The 27305-nt window shown below is 35.7% G+C and overlaps 1 protein-coding gene across 1 annotated transcript in view; it reads right to left on the bottom strand.

Moving 5' to 3' along the window:
• Nucleotides 1-27305, bottom strand: part of ADAMTS19 (ADAM metallopeptidase with thrombospondin type 1 motif 19) — a 223565-nt gene that overhangs the window by 159596 nt on the left and 36664 nt on the right. Inside the window, exons 3-6 of the mRNA XM_069492515.1 lie at nt 21204-21369; nt 9494-9666; nt 8215-8298; nt 7392-7549 (exon numbers count right to left, since the gene is read on the bottom strand). Coding sequence (XP_069348616.1) covers nt 7392-7549; nt 8215-8298; nt 9494-9666; nt 21204-21369 — 581 coding nt within the window. The remainder of the gene's footprint in view (nt 1-7391; nt 7550-8214; nt 8299-9493; nt 9667-21203; nt 21370-27305) is intronic.

The following is a 27305-nucleotide window of genomic DNA, read 5'->3' as shown; positions in this document are numbered from 1 at the left end:
AAACAACACGATAAAGTTATGACAAATGCACTGCTTATTGTCAAGGGCACTCAGAGTCCATCACAAAGCCAATTTCTGTTCACTTAGCAAACAAAGGAATAAAACATATTGCTTAAAAAAAATGCAAGTTCTTTTACCCTAAAGCACTGGAAGTACCTCTCACTAAAATTGAGGAATAAATTGTCAGCAGCATTGGAAACCTCAGCTCAGACTATAATTCTTAAATCTTCAATTCTTCAATATTCAGCTTCTTTCTAGAGGATCAAAATGATGTACTCTTAATTTGAAAAGTATTCAAAGTTTTTTTGTGGGGTGGGGGAGAGAGATTTGTTTGCTTCCTAGAACTGTGATCATGTGGATTCAAATTCTCTCAGTTTTGGCTCATGTAGACTAAGAGTGCCTGAAGTCTGCATCATGGAGTTTCATTATGTGAGTTTATGGAAATGATAGTGTTAGACTTTGGCAACTGAGAAGGCCAATAAATTCTGCTTAAGTTCTGATTTATATTGAAAAAAAATGAAATGTAGCCTTTAATTTCCAAGAATGAAGATGCATCTGAGAATAAGAATCACTGTAGAGTTTTATAGTACCCTGGGATATACCTATAAATGATTCATTCAAAAATTATTCTGTGATTTGTATTAAATCAAGATATTTCTGCAATTTATATGTTTTATTAAATTTTCTATCTTACTTGCCAATGGCATTAGTTTGAAACTAACTTTCAGAAGTATTCTACATAAACCAAAAGCATTTCAATAAACATGAAAGGCAAAACCATAATTAATAAAAGTGAATTTTTAAATTAAGGAGTATTTTCAAGGGACATAGACTTAAGTCTTCTCTATGATTTAAATGTGAAATGCGAAAATTACACTAAGAAATCATAAAGTGACAGTTGAGAGAACATGTTTTGTGTTTTTGTTACTATGAGCCCACAAGCACTAACTAGGTCAGCTTTAAACTATTTACTTCCTTGTATTACACAGAACAATTTGACAGATATATTACTTCAGATAGGTCTGGATTTATAAAAACTTTATGCATTTTAGCTGAGATCAAAATTAATCTCTGAGCTAAAATTTCTTCCTACTAATGTGCTCACATAATATGCAACATTTAAAAATTATCTAAGATGAGCACTTACTAGAAACTGGGCCTGGTTATGAGTTTATCCTATCAAATATGGATAAGAACATGGAATTCACGGAGGTAAACATTTTTCTTGTTTTTATTTTTCACAGCTTCCTTAAAATGTTAAGAATCTGATCACCTTACATTTACACTAACTAAAAAGACATACTTTTTCCTTAATTACACATATATTCATTTAGTGTTTACTGATCCAATGGCAGTAGGTCACTTAGGAAGAAAGCATTCCTTTAGTGGGCTGATTTTCACTTGCTGTGGCACTGGAAGCAGAGACATGAAGAAAGCCTTGTCCCACAGTGAGTAAAAGAATAGTTTGCCAGTATCTACCAATACTTCACACAGGCATACCCACTGACACAGCAAGTGCTTTTTAATCTACACTAAATGCTAACACATGTTTACAACCATATATAAAGACATTTATAGGATATTTTTTTCTAAGAGCAAAAAAATTAGACAGTTCCATAAATAGAGAAGTAATTAAAAGTAATTAAACATAGTTATAGGATCCTTTTGTGCAATACATAGTATGTCTGCTCCTCCTCCCAAGTAATTGTAGAACAATATGAGTGCATCCGATTCCCACTACTGCTATCAGCAATTACCACAACCCTCGTGGCTTAAAACAACACAAATTTATTATCTTAAACTTCTAGAGGTCAGAAGTCAAGTGTAGGTCTTACTGAGCTAAAATAAAAGTGTCACCAGAGCTGTATTCCTTTTGGAGGCTCTAGTGTGTGATCCATTTTTTTGCTTTTTCCAGTTTCTAGATACTGCCAGCATTCTTTGCTTTGTGGCCCCTTCCTCTGTCTTCAAAGCCAAGTTTGCAGCAGCTTTCAGTCCATCTATGACTCTGGACTTCTGCAACCCTTTTCCACATTTTAGGACTCTTGTGATTTTACTGGGCTGACTAAAATACTGCAGGATCATCTCCCCATCTCAAGATCCTTAACTTAATCTCATCTGAGAAGTCCCTTTTGCCAGGTCAGTTGACATATTCACGGAGTCTAGGGATTAGAGCCTGGGTATCTTTGGAAGGACATTACTCTGCTTCCCACAGTAAGTGACACAAAGACTTGCAAGACATACTGTAAAGTGAAAAACACAAACAGAGAAAACTTCATACAACGTGAAACAGTGTTCTTCACATACGCACCAGCTCTTGACGTTGGTTACCTTAGGGCTAGAGAGTAGGGGTGGAAATTGGGTAAAAGTTAATTTACTATAAATGCTAAGGTATTTCTTTAACTTTTACCATAAGAATATGTTTCTATAGAGAGTTTGTTTAGAAATTATATTTAAACTTCTATTAGGAGAATATGCATTACTTGGGAAATAAAATAGAATTATGCTATATTTCCTGGAGAAATATTTAAGGACAAGTAAATGTTTGAAATAGATTTTTAAGGGAAAATATGGATTATAAAACAATATCTAAAATGAGGACCTCAACTCCATAGATGATGCTCTGTTTCCTAAATGGAGGGGTGAACAGGCAGCCATTAATTATATTATTCTTCATGTTCTTTTTATGTATGAAATACATCACACTACTCTGTTTCCTATTTTTCAAAAGAGCACCTGTGTCACACAGGGAAGGCAGGAGGCGACGAGGGAGGCAACGATGAAGAGTGAGCAGTTAAAAAGGTTAGTTTTAAAGTTGGATAACATAAAAAAAATTGGATGTAGAAAATTTTAAAACTTTTTTTTAGATTTTTGAGGAGATATATGGCATTGGAAATAAGGAATGATATTAATGCCACAACATTGTTGGGGAGAAACAAACCTTGCATGTAGACCATGATCCCAGTATTGTAAATATATGTATTTACTCATGTAAACGGTCAGAAAATAAAACTGAGGAAATGTACTTAAACATGTTAACTGCAATTCTTCCTAGGTAGTAGGATTATAGACGAATTTTTATCCTTATGCTTGTATTTATCAAATTTCCATAATAAATACATTGTGTTTGTAATACGGGAAAAATATAAATTAGTAATCAAATTACAATTATCATTCTCTTTAGTCCCATAATCAATATTTTCCAAGATCTGCTACCACAGGAAGGAAGAGACTCAGCGGTCTAGATGTTTGCGACTGGCCTGAGCCCACACTGCCAGGGCTCTCTGCTCCACCCACACGGCTTCTTCCCATCCCTCTACCAGCTTCGAGTTACTGTTCTTTCTTTTAACCAACTTTATTGTGGTAAGATTTACATAAAGTACACATAATTTCAATGAGCAGATGGCTGAATTTTGACAAATGTATAAACTCCCCTATTCACAGCAAGATGGACAATGTTTCCGCGGCCACAGACAGTTCCTGCGTGCCTCTTCAGTCAGTCTGCCCGGCCTCCAGCCAGGCCACACAGGAAGATTAATTTTGCTTGTTCTAGAACTTTACATAAATGCAATAATCTCCTGATCTCGGTTTTTAATTTGGCTTTCTCACTCAGGATATAATGTTTCTGATACTCATCTGTGTTGCTGCATTTATCAGTAGTTTGATGAAGGGGTATTCAATTGTGCGAATACACAACAATATATCCATTCACCTGTAAATGAACATTTAATTTACTGACAATTTTTGGCAATGATGAATAAAGCTGCTATAACCTTTCAAGTGAAAGTTTTCTGTAAGTGTTTTTACTTTTTTTGGTTAAATATCTAGAAACTGATGTAGGTTATGTGGTAAGTGAATGCTTAACTTTGTAAGAAACTAACTGCTTTCCAAAGTGGTTGAATCGTTTTACAGTCTCACCAACAACTGAGGACTGTTCCATATCCTCACCATTATTGAGTGTTTTCAATTATTTAAAACTGAAGCCATTCACACAGGTATGGATTTAATTTGCATTTCCCCGATTATTAATGATGTTGAGCATCTCTTCTTATGCTTATTAAGGACTCATATTTTTTCTTTCTTGTTGAGTTTTAAACATTTATATGTGTGTATAAAGCACACATATACACGTACACATTCTGGATACAAGTTCTTTGCTAGACATATGAATGGCAACTATTTTCTTAAATTCTGGGGCTTGTTTTTTCATTTCCAGAATGATTTTTTGAACAGGAGATGGCTTTCATTTTGAAGAAGATCAAATTACTATTAATATTTTTGATTAGTTTTTTTGCATCCTATCTAAAAAATTATCATCCTCCACTTGTTCATGAAGGTTTTCTTCTCTGTTTCTTACTTAAATAGAGTTGTGGCTTTCATGGTTAAATCTAGGATCCACTTTGAATTAACATCACACATGATGTCAACTGGGCTGACATTTATTTTTTCCCCCCAGGTGCACAGGTGTCCAGGTATTCTGGTGCCATTTCACAAGCAGACTGTCTTTTCGTCATTGGATTATGCTGGTAGCTTTTCCAAAATCAATTGACCATATATATCTGGGTTTATTTCCAGACTCTTTGTTCTGCTTTGTTGATCTCTATCACTGTCTGCTGAAACCACCTTGTCTTCATTTCCTAATCTTTATAGTAAGTTTTGAAATCAGATAGTATAAGTCCACCTAATTTGTTCTTCTTTTTCAAAACTGTTTTGATTCTTCTAGATCTTTTGCATCTCAAAATAAATATTGAAATCAGCTTATCAATTTCTATTTTTAAAAAAGCCCATAGAGATTTCCACTGGGATCATACTGAATCTATAAGTTAATTTGGAGAAAATGGACATATTAATAATATTTAGTTTTCCAATTAATGGACCTTATTTAGATGTTTAATTTCTCTCAAAGGTTTAGTGTACTTTTCATTTTAGAGGTTTTTTTTCATATATTTAGTTAAAATCATTAAGTATATATCATGGTATTGGAAGTTCCTGTAAATTTTTTCCAATTGTTTATTTTCATACAACTGATTTTTGTAAATTGACTTTATATTCTGTGGTCTTGCAAATCCAATTACAAATTCTGGCCAATTTTTTGCTAGATTTCTTAGAAATTTCTTTGTACTGAGTCACCTGTGAAAAGAGGGAGTTTTTCTTCTTTCTTCCCAACATTCATTTCTTCCCTGTCTTTTTTCTGCCTTATTGTACTGGCTACGATTTTTAGTAAAATATTGAATAGAAGTGGTAAGAGGGGACATCCTTACCTTGCTGTCAGTCTTAAGGAAAAAACATTCAGTTTTCACCCATAAGTACAATGTTAGCTGTAGATTTTTTTAACAGATAACCTTTCAGAGATTAAGACAGTACCCTTAAGAATTCAATAAGTATTAATATTGTTGGTTGATAGAGTTTCTTTTTCTCTGAATAATTAGAAATATTGTTTCATTGTATTTTGAACTTACTTTTCTGATGTGAAAACAGTCATTGATCTGAACATTGTTCCCTCTATTATGTATTTCTTTTCTCTGGCTGATTGAAATTTTTTCTTTATCTTTTGTTTTCAGCAATTTTCTTAGGGCTCTATATGTTGTTGCCATCAAATATGGCGAATTTTCTAACACTATGTCCTCAAATAATTTTTTTACCCATACTTATTCGCTTCTGAGACTCCAGCTATAACTACATTAATCTGCCAAATCTAACATCTAGGCTATCTCAAGGATATTTTCTGTTGACTACTTTTCCTTGACCATGGGCCACATTTTTGTTTTTTGCTTTAGTAATTTTTATTATACTCTAGACATTGTGGATGACATATTTTAGAGACTCAGGGTTCAGCTATCTTCCTCTGAAGAGTATCTGTAAGGCAGGTGAATTACTGGCTTATCACCCTGAACTTGGGTAAGTTTGAATTTATTCTTTAGTGGGGAGGATGTATATAAAGCCCAAGATGATTTCCAAGCCCCTATAAATTGGTAGGACTCAACCTCCAAACTCTGTTTCCCCTAAAGATCTTGCTGCAGCTTGGTTTCAAGCTTTGTTAGGGCAGGTCAAGAGTAGGCATTTCTCTGAGTTATGGTTCTTACATGAAGGCACAGCTTTTCTGTTTTATCTCCTAAATAAATGCTAGGAGTGATGACAGGATATCAAAAGATTACTCCACTCCAGTCACTTGAAATTTCCTCAATTCCTAATGTCCTTTTAAACCTTGAACTCCATAGCAGCAACACTCTGGGACATTTGGGGCAGTTTCCGTCTGTGTATATTCAGACCCGCCCTTGCGAGTTCTCACAGGTGATCTGCACACGCACTTGGCACCTTCCACGCACGGGACTTTCATCTCTGCTGCCCTCAGCAGGGCCACTGCGTTTTCACTAGATTCCGACTTCTGCACCAGTCAAGAAATATGCTCCAGGCAAAAAACTGGGCTCACGGTGAGGCTTGCCTAATAAATTTTCCTTCTTCCAGGGATTGCAGACTTACACTGCTCATTCTCCAATGACTAAAAGCAGTTGCCTCATATTTTCCAATTTTATGATTATTTATTGGAGAGGTCCAGTATCAGTTACAACTACACAGCTGAAAGTAGAAATCTAGTTGTGCTCTTGCATAGAGATTTTTTTCAACATTACGATTCCATAATGGATTTATAATTAAGGTTGTTTTACACAATTCTTCAACAAGAAGCTATCATGAATTTAACAAATTAATTTCAGAAAATCATGTTTAAGTATGTCACTGTGCTTTCTGTGATGTGAAATGCTAATACTTTTGATGACTAAAATTAAATTGCTAGTGCACAATGAATTATCATCTCTAAGCAAGACAAATCCATAATTACTAACATAGAGTACACATATGAAGTATATTGTTGCTCATCATTTCACCTTCTGATATTTACATACTACACTTAGTGCTGTATTGCAAATGTTCGTGAGTAGTGCATTCACAATGCAACTTGCAGTTAATTAGCTAGAGACTTAAGTGAAACTGTTTTCTCAGATGGAACCAGAAAGTTTGTCAACTGTGGAATTTAACATATTAGGTTACTTTATATTGTGATGACTGAAAAATATACAGTGTCGGTTGATGATGTTGAAGCTCCACTGAAATTTACCATAATTTTAACTTAGCGCCACCAATGGCTATGCCTTTGACTTCAAAAATTTAGGGTAAATTTTTATTTTAAATTAACTAACCAAATTTTTTTTCAGCATGCCATCCAATGACTGTTCAGAAATCAGTTATTATGAATTGAGGGAGACGACAAACATTATTATGCCAAACATTCTTGGAACACAAAATCTGGAATAAAGGCACTATATCAAGGGATTAATGGGGTTAACAGCATAGCCATTGAATTAGGAATGCCATTTAACTGGCTGTGGAAAACGTACCTGGTTATAAGTATAGCTGCATCCACTGAAGTCATGTCTTCCCCCCAGCTTGTTGACATCTCTAAATGTATATCATTCTTTTTGCCAAATTCTTCATGTTGCCACTTACAAAAACTCTCTAGCATTTTCTCTCCATGATGCCCAATATAGAGATCTGCCTACAAACAAAGATATTTCATTTCAAGGCAAATTACACTTAGGAATACAAAAAACTAAGAACTAAGGGCATTTCCTGAATTACTAAAGCAGACTGCTGACCATAACATTAATTAGAATCTGGAAGACATTCAGGACTAATTTAGCCTGAGCTAAACATCTTATAACTTTGTGAAGGTCCAATAATTATAGAATCTGTATAATGCTATTCTGAAAAAGGAAAGAGGTGCAGTGGAACATTAAGAATGTGGAACTTTTAGGCATAACTCATTGTTTCTACAAAAGTTTTCTAAAGTGCCTGTTAAGCAGCATATCAAAATGATGCCACAAAACTTTCTCCATTTAAAATGAATTACAGATAAGAAAAAGTTTTAAGAGCAGACATTTAGAGAATAAAATGTCATTTAAATGATTTTTTTAAATTACATTTTGGAAAGTTAAGGTTTATTTTCAGGATCCTTGGAAACTAAGCACATTCCATTTTTCAAATAAAATTGAGGTATTAACCAAAACGAAAGGCCAGTTTTATGTATACTTTAAGTGTCTCAGTGAATGTTTCTGGGTTTTTAAGTCAATAAAAGTACATTCTTAATATTCCCTTCATTTAAAAATTTCTGAAGACAATTTCTCACCCACTTAATTGAATAAAAACTCAAGACTTTCTTACTGGAGTTTCATGGAGGAGAATAAGCTTTATCACACGAAGATTGACCTGCACACCAAGACTCTTGTGTTGGAAAAGGTTAAAAACCTAAAAACAAATAAAAATAAAAATCCTAAAATGAAACTGAAAAACATCTTAATTTTTCTTAAGGCCCAGACATGGGAGAAGTCTCAATTTAGTTGAGAAATCTTATTTAAAAAAAAAATAAGTGGGAAAGCAAGGAGGTGATTTTTTAATGTGGTACCTTGATTTATTTTTTAAAAAAGCTTAGTGTTTATTTAATTTGCATTTGAAAATGTATAACTGGCACACCAAACTCATGCTGTCAGAGATATTATTAATACTACCTAGAAGAGACTGGAGTTGTCAGGCTATGCTAGTCTAGCCCGCGCAGAACGCCAGTGGAGTGCTTTAAAGATGGCTGAATACGGACGGAGACACCTGAAGTGTGAAAAAATTCTGTCCTCTGGAAAGACAGCCAAATGATAGCAAAAACAGGAAAAATGCGAATATATTTGTCCTCACATCAGTGGTTCTTACCATGCCTTAAATGGTAACTGAAATTATAAATAGACATTTGCCTTTGGCTTTTATTTCTGTTTATTCTCTTTTAAGAACCACTCTTCATTCCAACCTTCTGATTTTTCCTTGAAGGAGGTTTACCCATCAGAGCATACAATTAAGTCAAAGGATTAAATTGGCAGTACACATCCCTAAGATGCTAGATATAAACCAGATTTCCACGGTCCAGAAATCTTCAACCAAAGTTAGCCACTTGCGATTCAGCTGGTTAAAATGTTAGCTATCAGCTTGTATTCATCACCTATAATTATATCTGACATCCAATTGTATATGCCTATGTACGAGTTCAGTGGATTAGCAACAATCACTTTTATTCCACCTCATAATTAATCTACAGTCCTTCCAGCGGGGCCATGCGTATAAGCAAATACAACCTTTCTGCTAATTTCAACAAATGGCCTTTTTAAAAAAGAGAAGGACAAGGAGAGCATAAAAAAGGAGAGAACTGAATAACAGAGAAAGAGTTTTGCCACATCAAAAGTAACAATGAAGGTGTTTTATTTACTAGAAGATGTAAATTGTTATTTTGAAATGGCTTTTGAGATGGATCAATTTGGCATACCTATTTTTTTTACTGATGTAAATAAAAGAAAGGAATAGTAACAGGTTAATTTTTAAAGAATTTCATTATAAATACTCACACATTTCTTCCTTAGAGTTTTCTTGAAAAAATTCCAAGTGCACGTTAAAGTTTGCCTACCATATTTAAGATGGTTAGAATGAATCTTCTGGCTGCATCTGCTCCATGATAGGAAACCATTGCTGGGTCTGCAACCACCACAGTCTCTATGTTATATTCTTGAGGCAATTTGTATGAATATCGCTTCCCTCGTCCACTTTCTGGTACTTTTTTAGACCTAGATCTTCCTTTATCTGCAACAGAGAATTGAATTTTTAAATGCACCTCTATATTGGCAAAGTGAATACTATCCAACATTTGTAATGGTACACAAAGTCAAATAATTTCCCTGCACACATGGAATCTCAAAGGGCATCTGGCTTTGGAGTGTGACTTTAGAATCAGGTAGACTGGACTTCTGCCACTTCTTAGCTCTGCCATTTTAGAACACTAACATTATCCAGTCAGCTTCAGTTTCCTTATCTGCAAAATGGATACTAATACCCATCTACCTTGTAGAGTTGTTGATGACTTATAATCAGATCATGTTAGTAAAATTTCTAGTACAGAGCTCCATATAAACAAAGTAACTCAATAAATAAAAGATACTATTACTTTCTTTCTGACGCCAGTGACAAAATGAAGGTCTATTTGCAAAGAGTGGCTTAAGTGACTTCCCCCCACATCCTCATTTCAGGCAGGTGTCCCTGATTACTAAATTATTGTACATGGATTACAAAGGATTTGGCTCCCCCTTCCATCAGGAGCTTATAGAAGTTATTACCTTAGAGGCATATAGATTCCTCAAACCGAAGCAATTAAAAACAGTAACCGCAAACAAAAAATATTTATAAGTTCGACTACATAAAATTTAAGAACTTCTGTTTATCCAAGCATGTCACTATGAGAATGAAAAGCATGCCATGAAGTGGGAGAAGATATTTGCAATACTTTTTCAGAATAAAGAAATAAAGAGCTGCTCTAAATCAATGACGATGGCCTAATTGAATAATGGGAAAGGACTGGAATGGTCCTTTCTCACAGTAGAATATTTAAATGGCAATTGTCATATGAAAAGGTGCTCACTCTCACTAGTTTTCAGGGAAATACAAATAAAAACCACAATAAATTAAATAACTTTAAATCCCTAGAATGGCTAAAATTAAAAAGACCGACTTTATCAAGTGCTGACAAGAATGTGGGAACAGGTGGAAGTCCCCACACAAACATGCAGGGAGTTTAAACAGAAATAAGCATTTTGAAAAACTAGTTGGCAGTGTCCACTACAGTTGAACATTTACATGGCCAACAAACCACATGTACAGTTTATTCAGAGTAGTACTATTTTTAATATTTCAAATGATTATTGATATTAATAGCACATGGATAAAGAAATTTTGGCCTAGTCACATAAAGAAATACTGTATAGTAATGAAAAGAAACCAGCTGCTACAACATGCAAAAAATATTAACATGAATGAACCTCACAAACAATGCTGAGCAAAAGAAGCCAATTGCTAAATATTAAGTAGTGTAATTCCATTTATAGACACATCGAAAACTGGGAAGAATAATGTTAGAAATCAAGATAGTGAATATCTTGTGGTAGAAGAAGTTAGTGCCTAGGAGTGGGCACAAGGGATATCTGGGTGTTGATATTTTCTATATTCTGATCTGGGTGGAAGCTCATGGTTATGTTCACTTTGGGAAAATTCAGCAGTTGGATATATCATTTGTGCAATTTCCTGTATGCAGGTGGTGATTCAATAATGAAGTTATGATTTTAACAGCTTTATTGAGGTACAACTTACATGCCACAATATGCAGCCATTTGAGTGTACCATTCAATCAGTTTTAACAAATTTCTACACTTGGGCAACCATCTCCACGGTCCATTGTTAAATTAGCTGTCACTTCTTCCTCTCCTTGCCATTTACCAAAATTCTGTTGATGTCTCTAAACTGCTGTCATCTCTTTTCCCAAACTCGTACTTGTTGACTGACAGATTCTATATTTCTTTAACTTTAATTTCAGTGGAGTGCCTGGAAGCGTGAAGAGAAACACACTTGCTCAATGAGTCATATTTCCCTGTATGTCTCTAACATTGTCTTGAACTCAGGCATATGTATTTTCATAATTCTAGTTCATCTTCTTGGTTTCTAATAAAGTACTTAACTGGACTCTTGTTCCAAGTGCCTTGACTTTAGCTTCCTTATTTTATTCTATTCTATTCTATTCTACTCTACTAACCACTATTCTACTTTTTTTGCCCCCTAACATATTTTCCTGGCTACACGAATAATTTATATCTTGGATTCTTGATCTATTATTTTGACTTCTAGGCCCAACCGAGTCAGCTCTGAGATACAACATGACCAGGATCTCACCACCATTGCTGGAGATTTCCCTGGTCTAGACTATCCCCAGAAGTTACTTTTCCTCATTTTTTCGAGCAATGACACAGATGTAAAAATTAATTAATGAACCAAGTCTTAACCAAATATCACGTAGAGTCAGTTAACTAACATGTCATAAAAATAAATGCAAACATTACTTATTTATGAAACAAGGCAATGAAAGATGACAAAAACAACAGTAGCCATGAAACATAACTACTATAGTTAAAAGTAAATTTTTATGGATCCAGATTTAGCATCAGCAGTTAATACCAAAGATCTTAATGAAGGACAAAATAAGAAATTGGTTTTATGAGTATCTTGAAGTCTAAGATACTTAGAGATTAATTCTGTAGTTTTTAAAATTGTGGTGTCAGTTCTACCTAAAGTCACACATTAGTATGTTATGATATAAACTTATGGTAAATATTTAGTAGGGAACGTGCCTACAAGTATCAGAAGAGACTCATCTTGGCAGGATCAACACCTAATAAACTAATCATGAGATATACATATCTCATTATACATGTATATGTGCGTGTGTGTGTGTGTGTGTGTGTGTACATCTGGCACCACCTTTCCTAGATGGATATGTAATTGGCATTGAAAAGGAATGAGAAACTGAATACTATCCAGCACATGTTCACCAAGTGTGACAAGCGAAAGCTTCTCGCCAGTGTCAATTTCTACCAAGCAAATGAAAATAACATGGATGTATCCAATAACCAAAAAGTGGCCCCTCCTTCTACTTGGACACTTCTCCACATTTTCTCTTACTTTCTCTTAGTTATCACCTTCCCATTCTCAGGTTGTAGTTTAGATGCCATAGCAGGGACTATTAATTGTCCATCAGTATCCATTCTCCCTTTCTTTCCTTTAGTAATAGAAAACCCTTCTCTACACCCAACGCCACTGTTGTTTTAGCTAAGTGTGTGGCTACCCAGCACCTGCTGTTCTCAACCTGCTGTTCAACTTGGCATAACTACATGACTGAGTATTGAAGAATGAAATCTGAAAGAACTGGTGTGTACAGCTTCTTGGTCACTCTTTACGACAAAACTGCTTGTGTCCTCCTTTCTTTCCTTCATCCCATAGGCTAGAATCCAGACAAAGTAGGGCAAGCTAAGGTGGACACTGCAGAAGATAACACTTTTGGGGGATGTCAAACAATAAGATTGAAGAAATCCGGGTCACTGGGTAATGTCATGGGTCAGACTGACTACTCTGCCCTGGTCTACCTGCACACACACCTGAACCATAACATGTTGGAGAAATCACCTTCTACCTTATTTGGACCATTGTGTTTTGAGGTCTCTGTTACAGCAGTTTAGCCTACACCATAACTAACACTGATGGTTCTTATCGCCCTTCAGAGTTAGTGCCTCCTGTGAATTCCTTAATATGATCCACTCGTGGCATGCTGCTAGCTACCTGCCTGGTTGTCTCCATCACCCCCCACAATTAGCAGCTCCACAAAAGCAAGGACAGAGTGTTTCCATTGCTTACCACCTGCCACATGAGAAGAGCCATCAATGTGTACTAAAAGAATGACCCTCAGTCTATATGTGGCCCTAAAAGTAATTTCCTGTGTTCTAAATATTGTAGCCTGAATGTTGCCAGAAGATTTGTTAACTAATTTTTCAATGAACTCTACCAATGTTAAATCGAGAATTTAAGTTTGTTTTAAAGCACAACAGACTTTCCTGTAATATCTTATAGCTACATAATTCTGAAGCAGCTCAGGGACAAACAGGGCAACCGTCCATCTCCCAAGACCTCTCCCATCTCTTCCTTCTCCCACTCATCTCTCCTTTGCTCACTGTGTTCCATCGGCCTTGGCACCCTCGCTGGCAAGGAACTTTGGTTCTCTTGGCCAAAGGACACCTATTCCAGATGTGCTACTCACGTATTCTATATGAAGAAGCCTTTCTAACCTTCGCCCATAAAAGGAACCCACCCTATCTCGTCTGGCATTTCTAACCTCCCTATCTTGCTTAATTTCTCTCCAGAGCCTATACTCGACCAGTGTGAGAGTCACTAAAATAATGCTTTTGTCTCCTCTGCTTTAAAAGTGTTAGAAATTACTATAAATAATAGATATCTAATGGCTCTCGGTTACTTTCTAGTCTTAAGAAAATAAATCCATTTCAACTACAAAAAGGTGGTATTACTACTGCTAAAATAAAATTAAAATGGTCAGACCCTCAAAAGGGATCAATATATAATAATCACTTTTCTGTAAATAACATGTGTAAAGAACTTTTAGAATCATCTTGATGAAAGTTTAAACCAGATTAAAACTATGAAGCTATTTTTTAAACATGAATAAGATAAACTCTTTTTTGAGAGAGGTGATATCACTATATTATTTAAAACGTTTTTAATAAACCACTAAGTATATTAGAAAGAATTTTCTGTTTCAGAGTATCTTATTCTAATAAATTAACTGTAAATGCAATGCATGACCTAAAAATGTTAAACCAGAATACCTCAAAATATGCATCAACAAAGCTTATCACTTTATAAACAGAATGATAGAGGAGTAAAGATGATATTTCTTTTTAAGTAAGCCTTCCACTATAGGTCCCATTAAACCTCATGACATTCGCAATCTAAGTAGATGTTTTAAAACCAAGTCTCCGTGGTCAAAATGCATAGACACAAATCTTGGCTCTGCCACTTACTAGCTTTGGGACAATGGGGCAAAAACTTAATTTCTCTACTTCTGTTTCTATTATAGATAAAAATTACACACAAATAGGGATATGTGTAGGACATGCAATTTGTTTAGTGCAATGTCTAACTCGTACTAAAAGTGAAATACGTGTCAGCTACTATGATGACATTTTCAATACGGAAACATGAAGTGTGTTTTCAGACAGCTCCAGGTTATTCTATTTCTAAGTAGGCACCTGTACAGCTACATGGGTCAAGACATACCTAGGCATATACTCTATTGTCTCAGTAAAATTTTGATTTTAACGAACTATTGCCCTTTGATTACCAAATAAAATTAACCAAAACCTAGAGTAAATAATCACTGGTCATATTAAAGTTATTGTTTGGCATTCAGAACACAAGAAAATTCCTAGGGCAACTATTTGTATTTAAGCAATCTAGTGAGGCCACACAGCATATCAAATTCTCTCCCTTCAAGGACATTTTCCTTTATAAAAGAGAGAACTGGATGACATTCTAGAAGGCAAGGAAGCAGAAGGGTGAGCAGTGCAGTCTCCTTCACAGTGGCACTGAAATGACCTCCTGGAGCTCAAGGAAGACACAGATTAGGGTGCAGAGCTGACATCACAGAGTCAGAAAAAAGGCGAGCCCGTTTAGACTTGGGACTTCGCGTCCTGAGCTGTGCTGGCTGCAGCAGATATAAGAAAAACAACACAGACTTAGGAAATGTGATTTAATAAAACAATTTTACAATTTCAGACCCATTAGAAATCATGGATATCTACTCCTTCAGTGACAGAAATGCCTACTCCAAATGACTACCACAGGATAACAAAGGATCTGTTGGACAAAATGCATTTGTCTCAACTCTTAACAGGATTAGGCTCCGCATGATTATTGTCTGAATATCCAAACTATTACCTAAAACCAATGGAAAAAATAATAATTATTTCTCAGGTCTTTTTAAAATTTCATGTGGGCTACCTATTATCGAAATCTCATCTTGCTCTGTTACTTTTCACAAAGAAGATTGTGGCTTCCCGTATTTTTGTCTTTAGAGGATGAATTGAACTCAAATTTATATGCCAGGGTCTAATATGCAGTAAATAATATTCGTGGAATGAAACAGAGGAAACCTTGCCTCCAGCACTTTATTAGGCCTAATGTAGAGTTCCCACCCCCAGAAACTCAGGAGACAGACAAGCGAATCGACATTTCCTAATGGGCAACATCACATGCACACAAGGCAATGGCGGCAGTGGAAAGCAATAGCTGGGTAAGTAGGGCTTGGGGATGCAGAGGGACCTCCCTAAGGCACTGAGTCTTGAGGGATGAGTAGGTTAAAGGAAAAATTTTTCAAAACCTTGAAGGTAACCAGGAGACTTAGAAGAATGAAGGGGTATGGTGCAGAGCGCTAGAAAGAAAAGATCTCTGTAGATTCAGATGTTTCTCTAAATATGCACACAAAAGTCACATTTTGATCCTAGCACTCTGGGAGGCGAGGCAGCAGGATCACTTGAGATCAGGTGTTTGAGGTCAGGAGTTTGAGATCAGCCTGAGTAAGAGTGAGACCCTGTCTCTACAAAAAGAAGAAAGAAAAATTAGCCAGGAGTTGTGCTGGCGTGTGTCTATAGTCCCAGCTGCTCGAGAAGCTGAGGCAGGAGGATCGCTTGCACCCAGGAGTTTGAGGTTGCAATGAACTGTGAAGATGTCACTGAACTCTAGCCTGGGCAACAGAGTGAGACCCTGTGCCAAATTTTTAAAAAAATCACATTTTGGGGTCTATGTTTAAAATACTGATTACCTTGGTCCCAGCCCCGGGAACTCTGACTTAGTATATCTAGATGGGGTCCAGAAATCTGTATTTTAACCCCGATCCCCAGGTGATTTTGGTATAGGTAATCTACCTACCATATTCAGGTGGTTGTATGCCAAGCTAAAGAGTATGGATTTTGCTTTGAAGGTATAGAGAAGCCCAGAACAAAACATCAAATGCACCTTTCAGAAAATTTGGCAACTAGATTATAAGAGGGCTAGACTGAAATCAAGAGGACACACAGGAGATAATAAACTGCAATAATCCAAGCAATATGAAAATCGGCCATAGAGATGAGGTCCAGGCATGGGCATGATTCCTATATGCCATTACAAAAGCTTAGGGTACTTATTTTAAGTCTTTCAATTTCTTTCATTTCATTTTTATTTTTTGTCTGTAAAATGATAAGTAGGCCGGGCGCGGTGGCTCACGCCTGTAATTCTAGCACTCTGGGAGGCCGAGGTGGGCGGATCGTTTGAGCTCAGGAGTTCGAGACCAGCCTGAGCAAGAGCGAGACCCCATCTCTACTAAAAATAGAGAGAAATTATATGGACAGCTAAAAATATATGTATATATACAAAAAATTAGCCGGGCATGGTGGTGCATGCCTGTAGTCCCAACTACTTGGGAGGCTGAGACAGGAGGATCCCTTGAACTCAGGAGTTTGAGGTTGCTGTGAGCTAGGCTGACGCCACGGCACTCACTCTAGCCTGGGCAACAAAGTGAGACTCTGTCTCAAAAAAAAAAAAAAAAAAAATGATAAGAAAAGTACTACGTACTTATAAAACTACAGTAAATATAAAAATATAGTTTCACATGTCACATACCTACTATTAATAGAACTGGCACAAGATACGTTTTTTACGAATGTTCTTTCCATGACAATGAAGCAGAAGGGGAAGGGAGAGCTAACAGGCAAAAATGTCAGGAGCCCGACACTCCCGTGAGTAAGCTCAGTCGGACACAGAAGAAGAAAAGAAGTGGTTAGAATGACACTTTTTTGTTGTTGCTGTTTTTGTTTTGGTTTCGGAGGAGTTACTTTTTATTTTCTAGAGAGCAAATAAATAGTGGGGGGTGAGTATCAGAGAGAAGTTTGGGAGGAAAGATGATGGGTTCAGTTTCACATTTATTAATCTGGGATGCTGAGGACATCTGAATAGAAGTTACTATGTATCTAGAAGTCAGGAAAGAGGGTGAAATGGAGACAGTTTGGAAGTAATCAATATGAAGTTGAACCCATGGATTGGGTTCTATCAACCTGGGAAAGTATGTGGAAGGAGAAGTAGAAAGAAAACAAAGCAGGCCTGAGAGGTGCCTACGTCCAGGGGGCGTACCATGGAAGACATGCCCATAGAGGAGACAGAGACATAAGCAAAATAAAAGGAAAACTAAAATAGCAACCAAGGGGACAGTTTGTGAGTATCAAGAGTGGTACAAAGATCATGCAAGAGAGAAATAGCAAAGTATGTTTCCTTTACTGCCCCAGCCAGTGACAGCTGTGCTGGCCCCAATCCGTCAGCCTCCTGTGTCCTCATTTTCATGTTACATTTAAATAGGCTGCATGGAAGATTCTAGGTTTTTTAAGAATCTCAACTTCATGGTGGACTCCGTCCTACAAATTAGCCATTGTCTCTAAAAATCATGAATACTGAAGTAATCATTTTATTAAGTTGATTCCTTTGATCTTTTTATTGTCTGCAACTATGCTGAGCCCGTTCTTCCTCTCCTCCATCTGTCCAGCACTTTCTGCTCAAATGCATGCATACACAACACAGCTCACACGCCACCCTTCCAGCTGCAGAAGGAATGGAAGCACAGTGTGTGCTCTCCGACCCCCTCCGCACGCTGACAGGAATCCCCACGCAGGGCCGGCTGCAGGGTGGGGGCTATCTCAGCGGTGGCCTGGTTACGTCAGCTCTAAGAATAGACATGATCTCTGCGTCCTGCTTCAATCTTATCTTCAACTCCATAAATCTATTTTTCACACTGAGTCTTAGACATACTCATAAATTTATACTGAAACGTTAACCACCACAAATTGATAATGTCACTTACAGATAAAGTCCTTACCGGGGCTCACAAAAAGCGTGTGGTGACTTTTCCAGGGCTGTATCTTATCAAGTACAGAAACTTGGTTTCTGCTCCCCTGGTTAACGCTTTCTCAGGCCTTTGTACTTTTGCATGTGTTATTCCTTCTGCCTGAAACATTCCTGCCCCATTAACATCCAACAATACGCACTAAAAACTTCACATGTGTTTTCCATTTTCAAACATAATCCCATTTAATTCTGAGGATAGTCTTGAGGTTCAAGTATCACTGTCCCCGTTTTTGTATATAGTTAATGGACCTTTGGAGAGAAAAAGTTAAGTTTCCCAGATCACACAGTTAGGAAGTCGTAGCATATCGATGTGAACACAGGCAGGCAGTCTTACCCCAAAATCCATTATCTCAACCTGCACACTCTGTTCCTTTTCTCCCTCTGGTCTTAGTAAGTCTCCTTGATCTTTGATCTCAGCTCGTCACTTTCAGAAGCTTGGTATCTTGTATACTAAGTCTGCCCTAGTTCTTATCACACTACAGTACAATTGCTGATTTACCAGTTTGTTTAGAATAATAGATTGCTCACCTCTTGAGAATAAGAGCTGTGTCATTTAGCTCCACATCCCTGTGAGGTGACTGACTGTCCTTAGGCTGCCAATAAAGAAGCTAAAGTGCAAAAGTTTAAGAGAATCGCACAAGATTACCTAGCTGGAACAAGACTGAAGCTGGGCCCTGACTCTCAGCCTCATCTGCCGTCCCCTCCTCTATATTACCTTTTAATCAATGAACACAACAGAGTCATTTTGAAATGGGAAGGTTCCGGTTTGGAAAAAAATTCATGTAATCAATATGTATAAACATAATCTACCTAAGGCATTAAAACAATGAAAAGAAATAATGCAATGGCCAAGTTGAAGACAAGTAAATTTTATGATTGAGTTTTGCAGAGGCAAACACTGCAACATTATCAAAATTTGGACCACACTATTAGTTTGTTAACACATCAACTTGAAGTAAAAGAGAAGAGCTACAGTTGGACATATCAGTACAAGTAAACAGTACTTTATTTCATGGATTGCTAATTTTAAAATGATTTTTTACTGAACCCTTAAGAAGCATCTGAAAATAGGTAAGTTCAGTAAATTATCTAGTTGATGATAGCTTAGAACTCCTTGCATGCAATTCCTTGATCCAAGTAGGTCAACATTAATCTGTAACAGTCATGCCTAGAAAAAATATCTATCAGAAACATTACAGTGTTTGCCAAATATGAACCACGTATTTATGCTTTATTAACCTATTAAAATAAGAACTTTCTAGAAACCTTTCCTCCACACATAATGGCATACAAAGCCTGCTTTGTGTCATCATTGAACATGAGTAATAAGAACAGCTGGAACTTACTGTGATTCAAAAGTTACACAGTGCAGATTTTCAGTATAACTCATACAAAGCAATCTCCTTAAATGGACTAAATCCAAATCGTTGCTGTTGTTTTTATCGTTTCACAATACTAAAGCTTTTCTTTTATTTGTTCATAATGCTATAACTTTTGTTCAACTGTCTTTATCTCCTTTATACCTACAGTGCTTAGCATAGAGAAGAGCAATGTGTCCCATTTAAACTGGCTCGATCGTGCACATTCAATACTGCTAACTGGAGACAGACTCACTTAACTGTTTTTGATGACAATTCCTGCACAGACTGATTCATAAGTTTTTACAAAATAAAATAGAAGTAACATTAATTTGCGATAAATATATTCTAAACAGAAGCATATTGTATCTTTTTTCTGAATCTGAACACCCGGAACACACTCGACAATTGACCACCTATGGTCTCTGCAAATATGACTTACTGTCACAATTCACATACCTAAACTAGCCTCAAATCTCATTATCAATTTTAGAATTGATATCTTAGCATAAACTATATTAACACTTAGTTTCAAATGTGAAAATGAAGTTTTAAAGTCTTTACACTGAAAATTTTTCAATAAATTCTATTTCCTCAGATTCTAATTGGAAATATTTCTCATATCAGTGAATAGTCATTGAGATGTCTGGATTAGATGTCTAGACACTTTACCTAAGGAAACTCAATTTTTTTCTCAATGCTGGCTATGACATTCAGTTCCCACTTATGTAACCGAAATCAGTCATTCTTGCAAATGCCACAGATCTCTGCCCAAAGGAAGTGAGAAGGTGCACAAAACAGTCACCCCCATTTTATTTCTGTGAAGAGCTAGCAGACAAAAAGAGATGAAGATTTGATGGTTGGAAATTTTTATGAGCCTCTGAAAAGTTCCAGGCTTAAGGCATTTGAATACTGAGAATAAAACTCAATAGTATAAATCTTTACTCTTCTTCCTATTCTGCATCGAATTTTAACCTCCAAAATGATTTTTAGATGGGTCAAAAAAAAAAAAAAAGAAAAAAGAAAAAGAAAGGCAGAAGGAGTGATAGCTGTATCTGCGATGCTCTCATAGAGGTGGACTATAACAAGGCTATGAGCTCACAGTATTTGGTTTCAGGATACCTGGAATTCTGTGTCATTTCTATTCCAGTGAAGTGAACGGTGTCCCATGAGGAACACTTCACAATTCAAGAAAAGCATAGGACATATTATATGTTAATTTCTGAAGTCCTTTTGAGTTTCCATTTTTTTATTTTAAAGTGTAGTATGTCATAAAATACTAAAAGATAATTCTAAGTAGATACATATAATTGCTATTAACAAAAAGAAATTCCACATTAAAAATAAATAAATAGAGCTAGTAGTTACATGAGAGAGAGAGAATTTTTTAAAGGAGTCCACTCACACCGTATTCACTTAGATCCTTTCGGGAGAAGGCATTACCTGAAACAACACCACAGTACCGACTGTGAAGAGCTGACTTCTCTGTGTCTTTTTCCTCCGTGGACCTTTTCTGCCTATATACGCGGTGTGGGTGACCCGTTATGGCCACTGTGTCATTGAGTGGCTCAATAAATATGAAGTCCTCATTGAGCTGTATAAATCCCATCTGGAATATACAACACAAAAAGATATGTAAGAAGTATCATTTAAAAATACCTTTTAGGTTCTTCTACTCAAACATTCTGTTTTCTTTAACAAATGTGCATACAGTCTTCTAGAGAAACTATTCTAGCAACCCCACTAGCACGGTAACTATCTTCCTGTTTTATGACTTCATCTTTATGTACTTTATTGCACTGGCATAAACTTCATTTAGTCAGTCTTAGCCTGTGTGGGTGGGAGGCTAGACGCCAGCAACAGATGCACAGTAAAAATTTTGGAATGTTAAAGGCTCACTTTGGGAGACCCATGGGGTCACTTACATGTACAGCATGTACAGAAACAGCAATACACTTTTTAATTGCATACACAACACAGTCCAACTTTTTGACAATTATTTAATAAAGTAATTCACGCAACATATCAAGGCAAATGCAAGAGACATAGCATTGAAATTAATACATAAAATATTCTCAAAGCCTTCTACTAAACATTTTTAAAACCTTTAAAGAATAAATTAGAAAAAAAATGAAGCATCACTTACATAAACAAGTTTCATTTTATACAGTGCCATGTTTTTAAAAGTCATCCAATTGTGAGACAGAGGGTTAAAAACTGTAAAATATGCTTATGATCAATGAAAAGAACTTATAACAAGTAGGTATCCTTGAACTATATGGAGGCTAAGCTTAGTCATTTCTTCCTTTTTTTTTTAGAATATAAATTTACATTATAACTAGGAAAGTGTTCTGCATGGAAAAACATGAAATAACTTGATATTTTCAATTTTTATTATTTAACTCTACATAATTAATATATATAAATTGCATACATTTGACTATGTCACCTCTTTAGCAAATAGTTTTGAAAAAATAACCCACTAAAACCTGCATTATTCATATCCAATCTGCAAATATCAAAGTTCTTAATTCTGTTTTGTATTACCAATATGAAATTTATGTAAAATTCATTTAAATTTGATCCATATATAAGTAGTAAAATAGTGAAATTATATCTTCAGATATAGTAATTCTTCCAAACTGAAAATTAAGAAAACATAAATCTACTCTGAAAAAAATGCATGTTTTCCTTAAAAGTATGGAAGAATTATTTTTAAATTTATTTGAATTATTAGAGTGTATTGTATCTTCTATACAGAGAGACCAGGTAATTGCTAATGTGCCACTTCATTTTAGTCTGTACTGAATTGACATTACAAGACATGTTAAAAAGTAAATCTAAAAATCCCAATCAATCTAATTTTATTGAATTTTCTGTATCACTAAAAAAATTCTCAAGAACTAGAATAAGCCATTCCACCACCTCTATCTATCCTCCTCCTCTCTCCCTTCATCCCTCTTTCTCTCTCTCCCTCTCTCTCCCACACACATGCACACATTTGGGGATAGGAGGTAATGTAAAAAATATTAACTCTAATAACCTTCAAAAATATTAAGTATATATGCTTGAACCATATATTTTTGTGTAATTTTAATATCCCTTCAAATAAATTCTTTTATTTTCTGTACATATTTTAATTCTCTGAAATCTTAAACTAGTTTGAATTTTAAAGTAATTACATAAAATTCAGCAATTTTTTCCCTTGAGTTTTCCCTTGAGTTTAATTTGAGAAACAAGAGAAAAATAAATATAAGAAATATTAATAGCCATTAAAGATGTAGTTCATCTACACGTGGATTGAGACTAGGTGGTTTCATATTATATGTAGTTGACCCTGACTGTGAAAATATAGAAATATGTTGTTCTTGTCTTACACATTTGTGTAACTTTGAGATTCACAAAGTATTCCAGGCCTCTAATAAAACTGACAGTGTGGCTGATGATTAAAATAATAATTATGATGTTCAGTTAGAACAGGCTCAGTTTACCAAAATCATAAATTTTCTATCCAATACATTCTTTCAACAGGTTATAAACATGCTTAGATTTATAATAATAAACCATATAAAATTTAATTGCATAGTATCACATAAAATTTAATGACTCCTAGAAGAGAATGTGAACTTAAGATTATTTGGGTTCATAACCTACTGTTAGCCATGCAACTATAAGAAAGTTATAGTACCTTTATCTACACATTAACTGCATAGGGTTGTTTGTAGGATAATTTTTTTAAAACACCTGCAATGATCTTATCATGGGGTCTGAAAATGGGCAACTGCTCAATGAATGTTCACTGTTATTTTTACTTTAATAACAAGGATAACCATAATAAATATAAGAACTCAAACATTTGAGTACAGACTGAAAAACTAACAAGAGTCCAAAGAATCAAAGTATATTAATATTAGTATCCCCCATTAGCACATTAAATATTGTCCGAAATAAATGTTTTGTTGTGTTTTGTTTAGTTTAGTTAGGATTTGGAAGCTTCTTCATAACATAACTGTTGCATTAGAGTTTTATATCTACTGACATTTTTATAAACAAGAAAGCCACTTTCAAAAGGAAAAAGAATGTTGGAATAATTACAAATGATGACTCATTCATTCAACACTTGTTTACGGTCCGACCACTGTGTGCCGGACTCAGTTCACTCTGGGGCACATTGAGCTCCAAGTGTCACGACGTGGACTTTCTGTCTGAGCCTACAACATTATCCCATGGTACACAAAGTGCTCGAGCTAGGGTATGTATCATTCCAGATACCGGCTTGTATTAAAGCAGAATTGCAGAAAATCTTCAGGTTTTCTGTGTCTCCACAAATGGCTCACTTCTCCTATTAACAAAATAAGTTGTTTTATCTGCACTGTTATTTTACAAGCCAGGGAGGAATGTAAACCCATATTAGCCTCTCTACACAGGTGCCCTGTGTTGGAAAATCCACAATCAGGCAGCATTTGCTTTAGTCAAATATTGTCTTCTCAATTTTAGAAGGAAAAAAAAATTATGAGAGTTAATGTGGCATAATACATTATTTAAAATAAATGCAAAGTATATGTGTTTTTCTTCTAGATTATCCTTTTTAAATTTTTCAAAATAATTTTAACTGTTTTGAGGCATTTTATAGAAATACATGGAAATGCAATTAAGTTTAACAGTTGTTTTCTCCTTTATTTCTGCCATGGCATTTTCTCATATGGTGGCATCTGTTCTTTTACCATTTAATGTTATTTTTTGATTTTACAATTTAGTAGGAATTTCAGTATTTTTGTAATTTAGCATTGCTTTTGTGAAAATAAGCTATCAGTCATTTCTTTTCTTAATGGTTCTTATTTTTTTTTCTCTACTTATGTGGCTCTGTGCATTTTAAAACTACCATTAACATTGTCCTCCATGTAGGTGTATTGACACTACCACCCACTTCCAATCACAACATGAAATTTGATTTGGCCAATGTACAGGGATATTTATATATGGTTGCTTCAATTCATCAAATACAAATGTATCATTTGTTCCAATTCAGAGTAATTATGGGCTGTTAAACAGAGGAACAGATCCTAAAGTTCTAATGCAGGCCTAAAAAATTAAAAGGAATGGAAAGCAATATGGTACTCTCCACTCTTGTTCCCTCTCCTACCAGAATGATACTTCACTTCCACTACCTCACTTCCCATCCACTTACATAACCCAAGTACTAGTACAACTATTTCAAGTTTCCTTTTCATTCTTTCATGGTCCTTAAAATTTTCTTTATCTTCCAGAACCTTAGTTTTTTTGGCAGAGTTTCAGTGAACTGGCTGAAGGTAATTCTTTGTCCTGGTATAAGGTGTATCAGAGAATCAGTGAGATACTAAAAGGAACACAGTGTTTTGTTTGTAAACAGTGGCAACAGAAATTGCTGATAGGGTCTGGCATCAGTACATATTTGTAAAAATATTTTAGACCAATGTCCGATGCCCTACGTGATCTGAACTTCTGTGTAAGTTTGGCTTTATTTCCTTAAGTATTGTCTTGCATGGTAAGGTTATAGTGTCTATCTCCTTAAGTGAATAAAGCATTATGTAGTTTCAAATGTAAGCATAGATAGGGGTTGGCATAAATTATAATGCCATACATGTGTTTTATGCTTTATTCAAATAAAATGTCTTTTCAACATCACTGTAAATGGGAGTGATTTCTAATGTATGTGTGTGTCCTATATTTACATATAAATCTATGTGAAAATACATTTCTGACACCATATCTATACTATTGTCTTGTCATTCTAAAACACCCTTCCTGACTCAAGCCTTTTAATGTTTTTCCAGGATGCCCAAAAAGATAAACTCGAAGCCCTTAAAGAAGCTATATAGGGCATAAGGCTATGATAAACTCTTGCCCACCTCTCCATTTTTATTTTCACTACTCAAACTTCATATATAACTGTAACAAATAAACTTTAACTGTGTGAACAAACGTTATATTTTAACATATTTCAGAATAACTTTTAGTCGCATGATTACATCTTGGTGCATTACACATGCTGTCTTCTCTTTCCAGAATGCCACTGTCCCTGTGAAGAGCTATCAATTCTTCAAAACCAAGCAGACCCTGCCCTTTCCTCGAAGTAATCCCTGTCTTCCCTATCCACTTCTACACCATGCATTTGCTGTTGCTGCACTGATACGTCCACTGTGGTGGTGGTTTTATGTCTCTGAAGGGGCTCTGGGCGAGGAGAGTTTGGTACGGTGTTCATCTTCTTGTCTGCAGTGCATAAGGCTTGGTACATAATAGCTGCTCAAGGAATGTTGCTTTTAACTTGCTGTATTCTTCTATGTTGAGATAATAGAAAATATATCCATTCACTGCTATGAAGAGCATGTATTCACTTCACCTGTGACTTCATCCTGAGGAAATGTAGAATTTTATTTCTTCCACTGGTCAACATTTCTTTCCAATGTTGCCTTCCTTGGACGCCCAACTAATATCTTTAGAAAAATTTTTCGTGTGACAACATTGTTAACATCATTCCATTTTCCTTTCTAGCCAAAGGGCATCAAAGAGAATCATAAAACCACAATGATAGAAGGAAACTTAGAAATCATCCAGACATTATTAGAATTTTAAAATAAAGAAAACCAAGCCTTAGAAATATTGCATGGCTTTCCCAAAATCAAACAGAAGTAATGTGAACATAAGAGCTAGAGTGTAAGCCTCCCAATTTCCAAGTTAATTTTTCGTTTTGACACATCACTCCAATTTGCTTGCTACCTAAAGTATACTTTCATTTCTATTCTACATTGTAGCCCCCTTCCCTTATCTTGAAAACTCGAAAAATTTTTCTGAGGTCATCCACGATTTCTTTTCTATTCTCTTTTTCAAGGCATTTCATCTTTGACCACTTTCTCCTCCACGAATTTGTCTTGTCTTCTCTAGAAACTGCTTGTTTCCTTAAACATGTCGTGTTCATTCCAAGGCTGGTCTTTGGTCAGCAATTGTTCTCTGCACCCATTGCTTTCAGCGGCCTGGTGACTTGCTCTCTGGAATGGTTCCCCACGGCTCCCCTCCAGGTCTGCTCTCCAGTGGGACCACCATTCTCTCCAGGTGTGTATACCCGTTTATGGCTCCACCACTTTTTTAGTTAACCAGGCTAAAAATTGTATCATCCTTTAGTTTTTCTTTCTCAAACTTAAAGTATTTACAAAGAAAACAATAATATACGATGATAATTTGCCTGTATGCCAGGCACTTTATATGCACTATTTCATTTAATCTACACGCCAAGTTTGGGACACAGAATTTCACCAGTTTTACATTTGAAAGAAAGTGAGTTTCAAAAAGATTTACTGTGTCCTAAGATCACAAATCAGTTTGTGGTGGACACAGGATTCAACCCACAAGCTGCCTGGCTTCAAGTGCGTGCTGCCTTATGAGACTCTCCGCAGGAGGCTGGGCCAGCCGCATGACTGTTGCTGCAAATAGTCCTCATCTTTAAAAAATTTTGCACTAAGGATTTGGATGTCAAGCACAGCACCTCACAGATGGTAGATATCCAAAATC

The sequence above is a fragment of the Eulemur rufifrons genome, chromosome 17 (assembly GCF_041146395.1).
Source record: "Eulemur rufifrons isolate Redbay chromosome 17, OSU_ERuf_1, whole genome shotgun sequence".
In the NCBI taxonomy this organism is placed as follows: Eukaryota; Metazoa; Chordata; class Mammalia; order Primates; family Lemuridae; genus Eulemur; species Eulemur rufifrons.
Note: the sequence above shows the minus strand (reverse complement) of the source record. Positions and strands in the feature narration are given on the sequence as shown.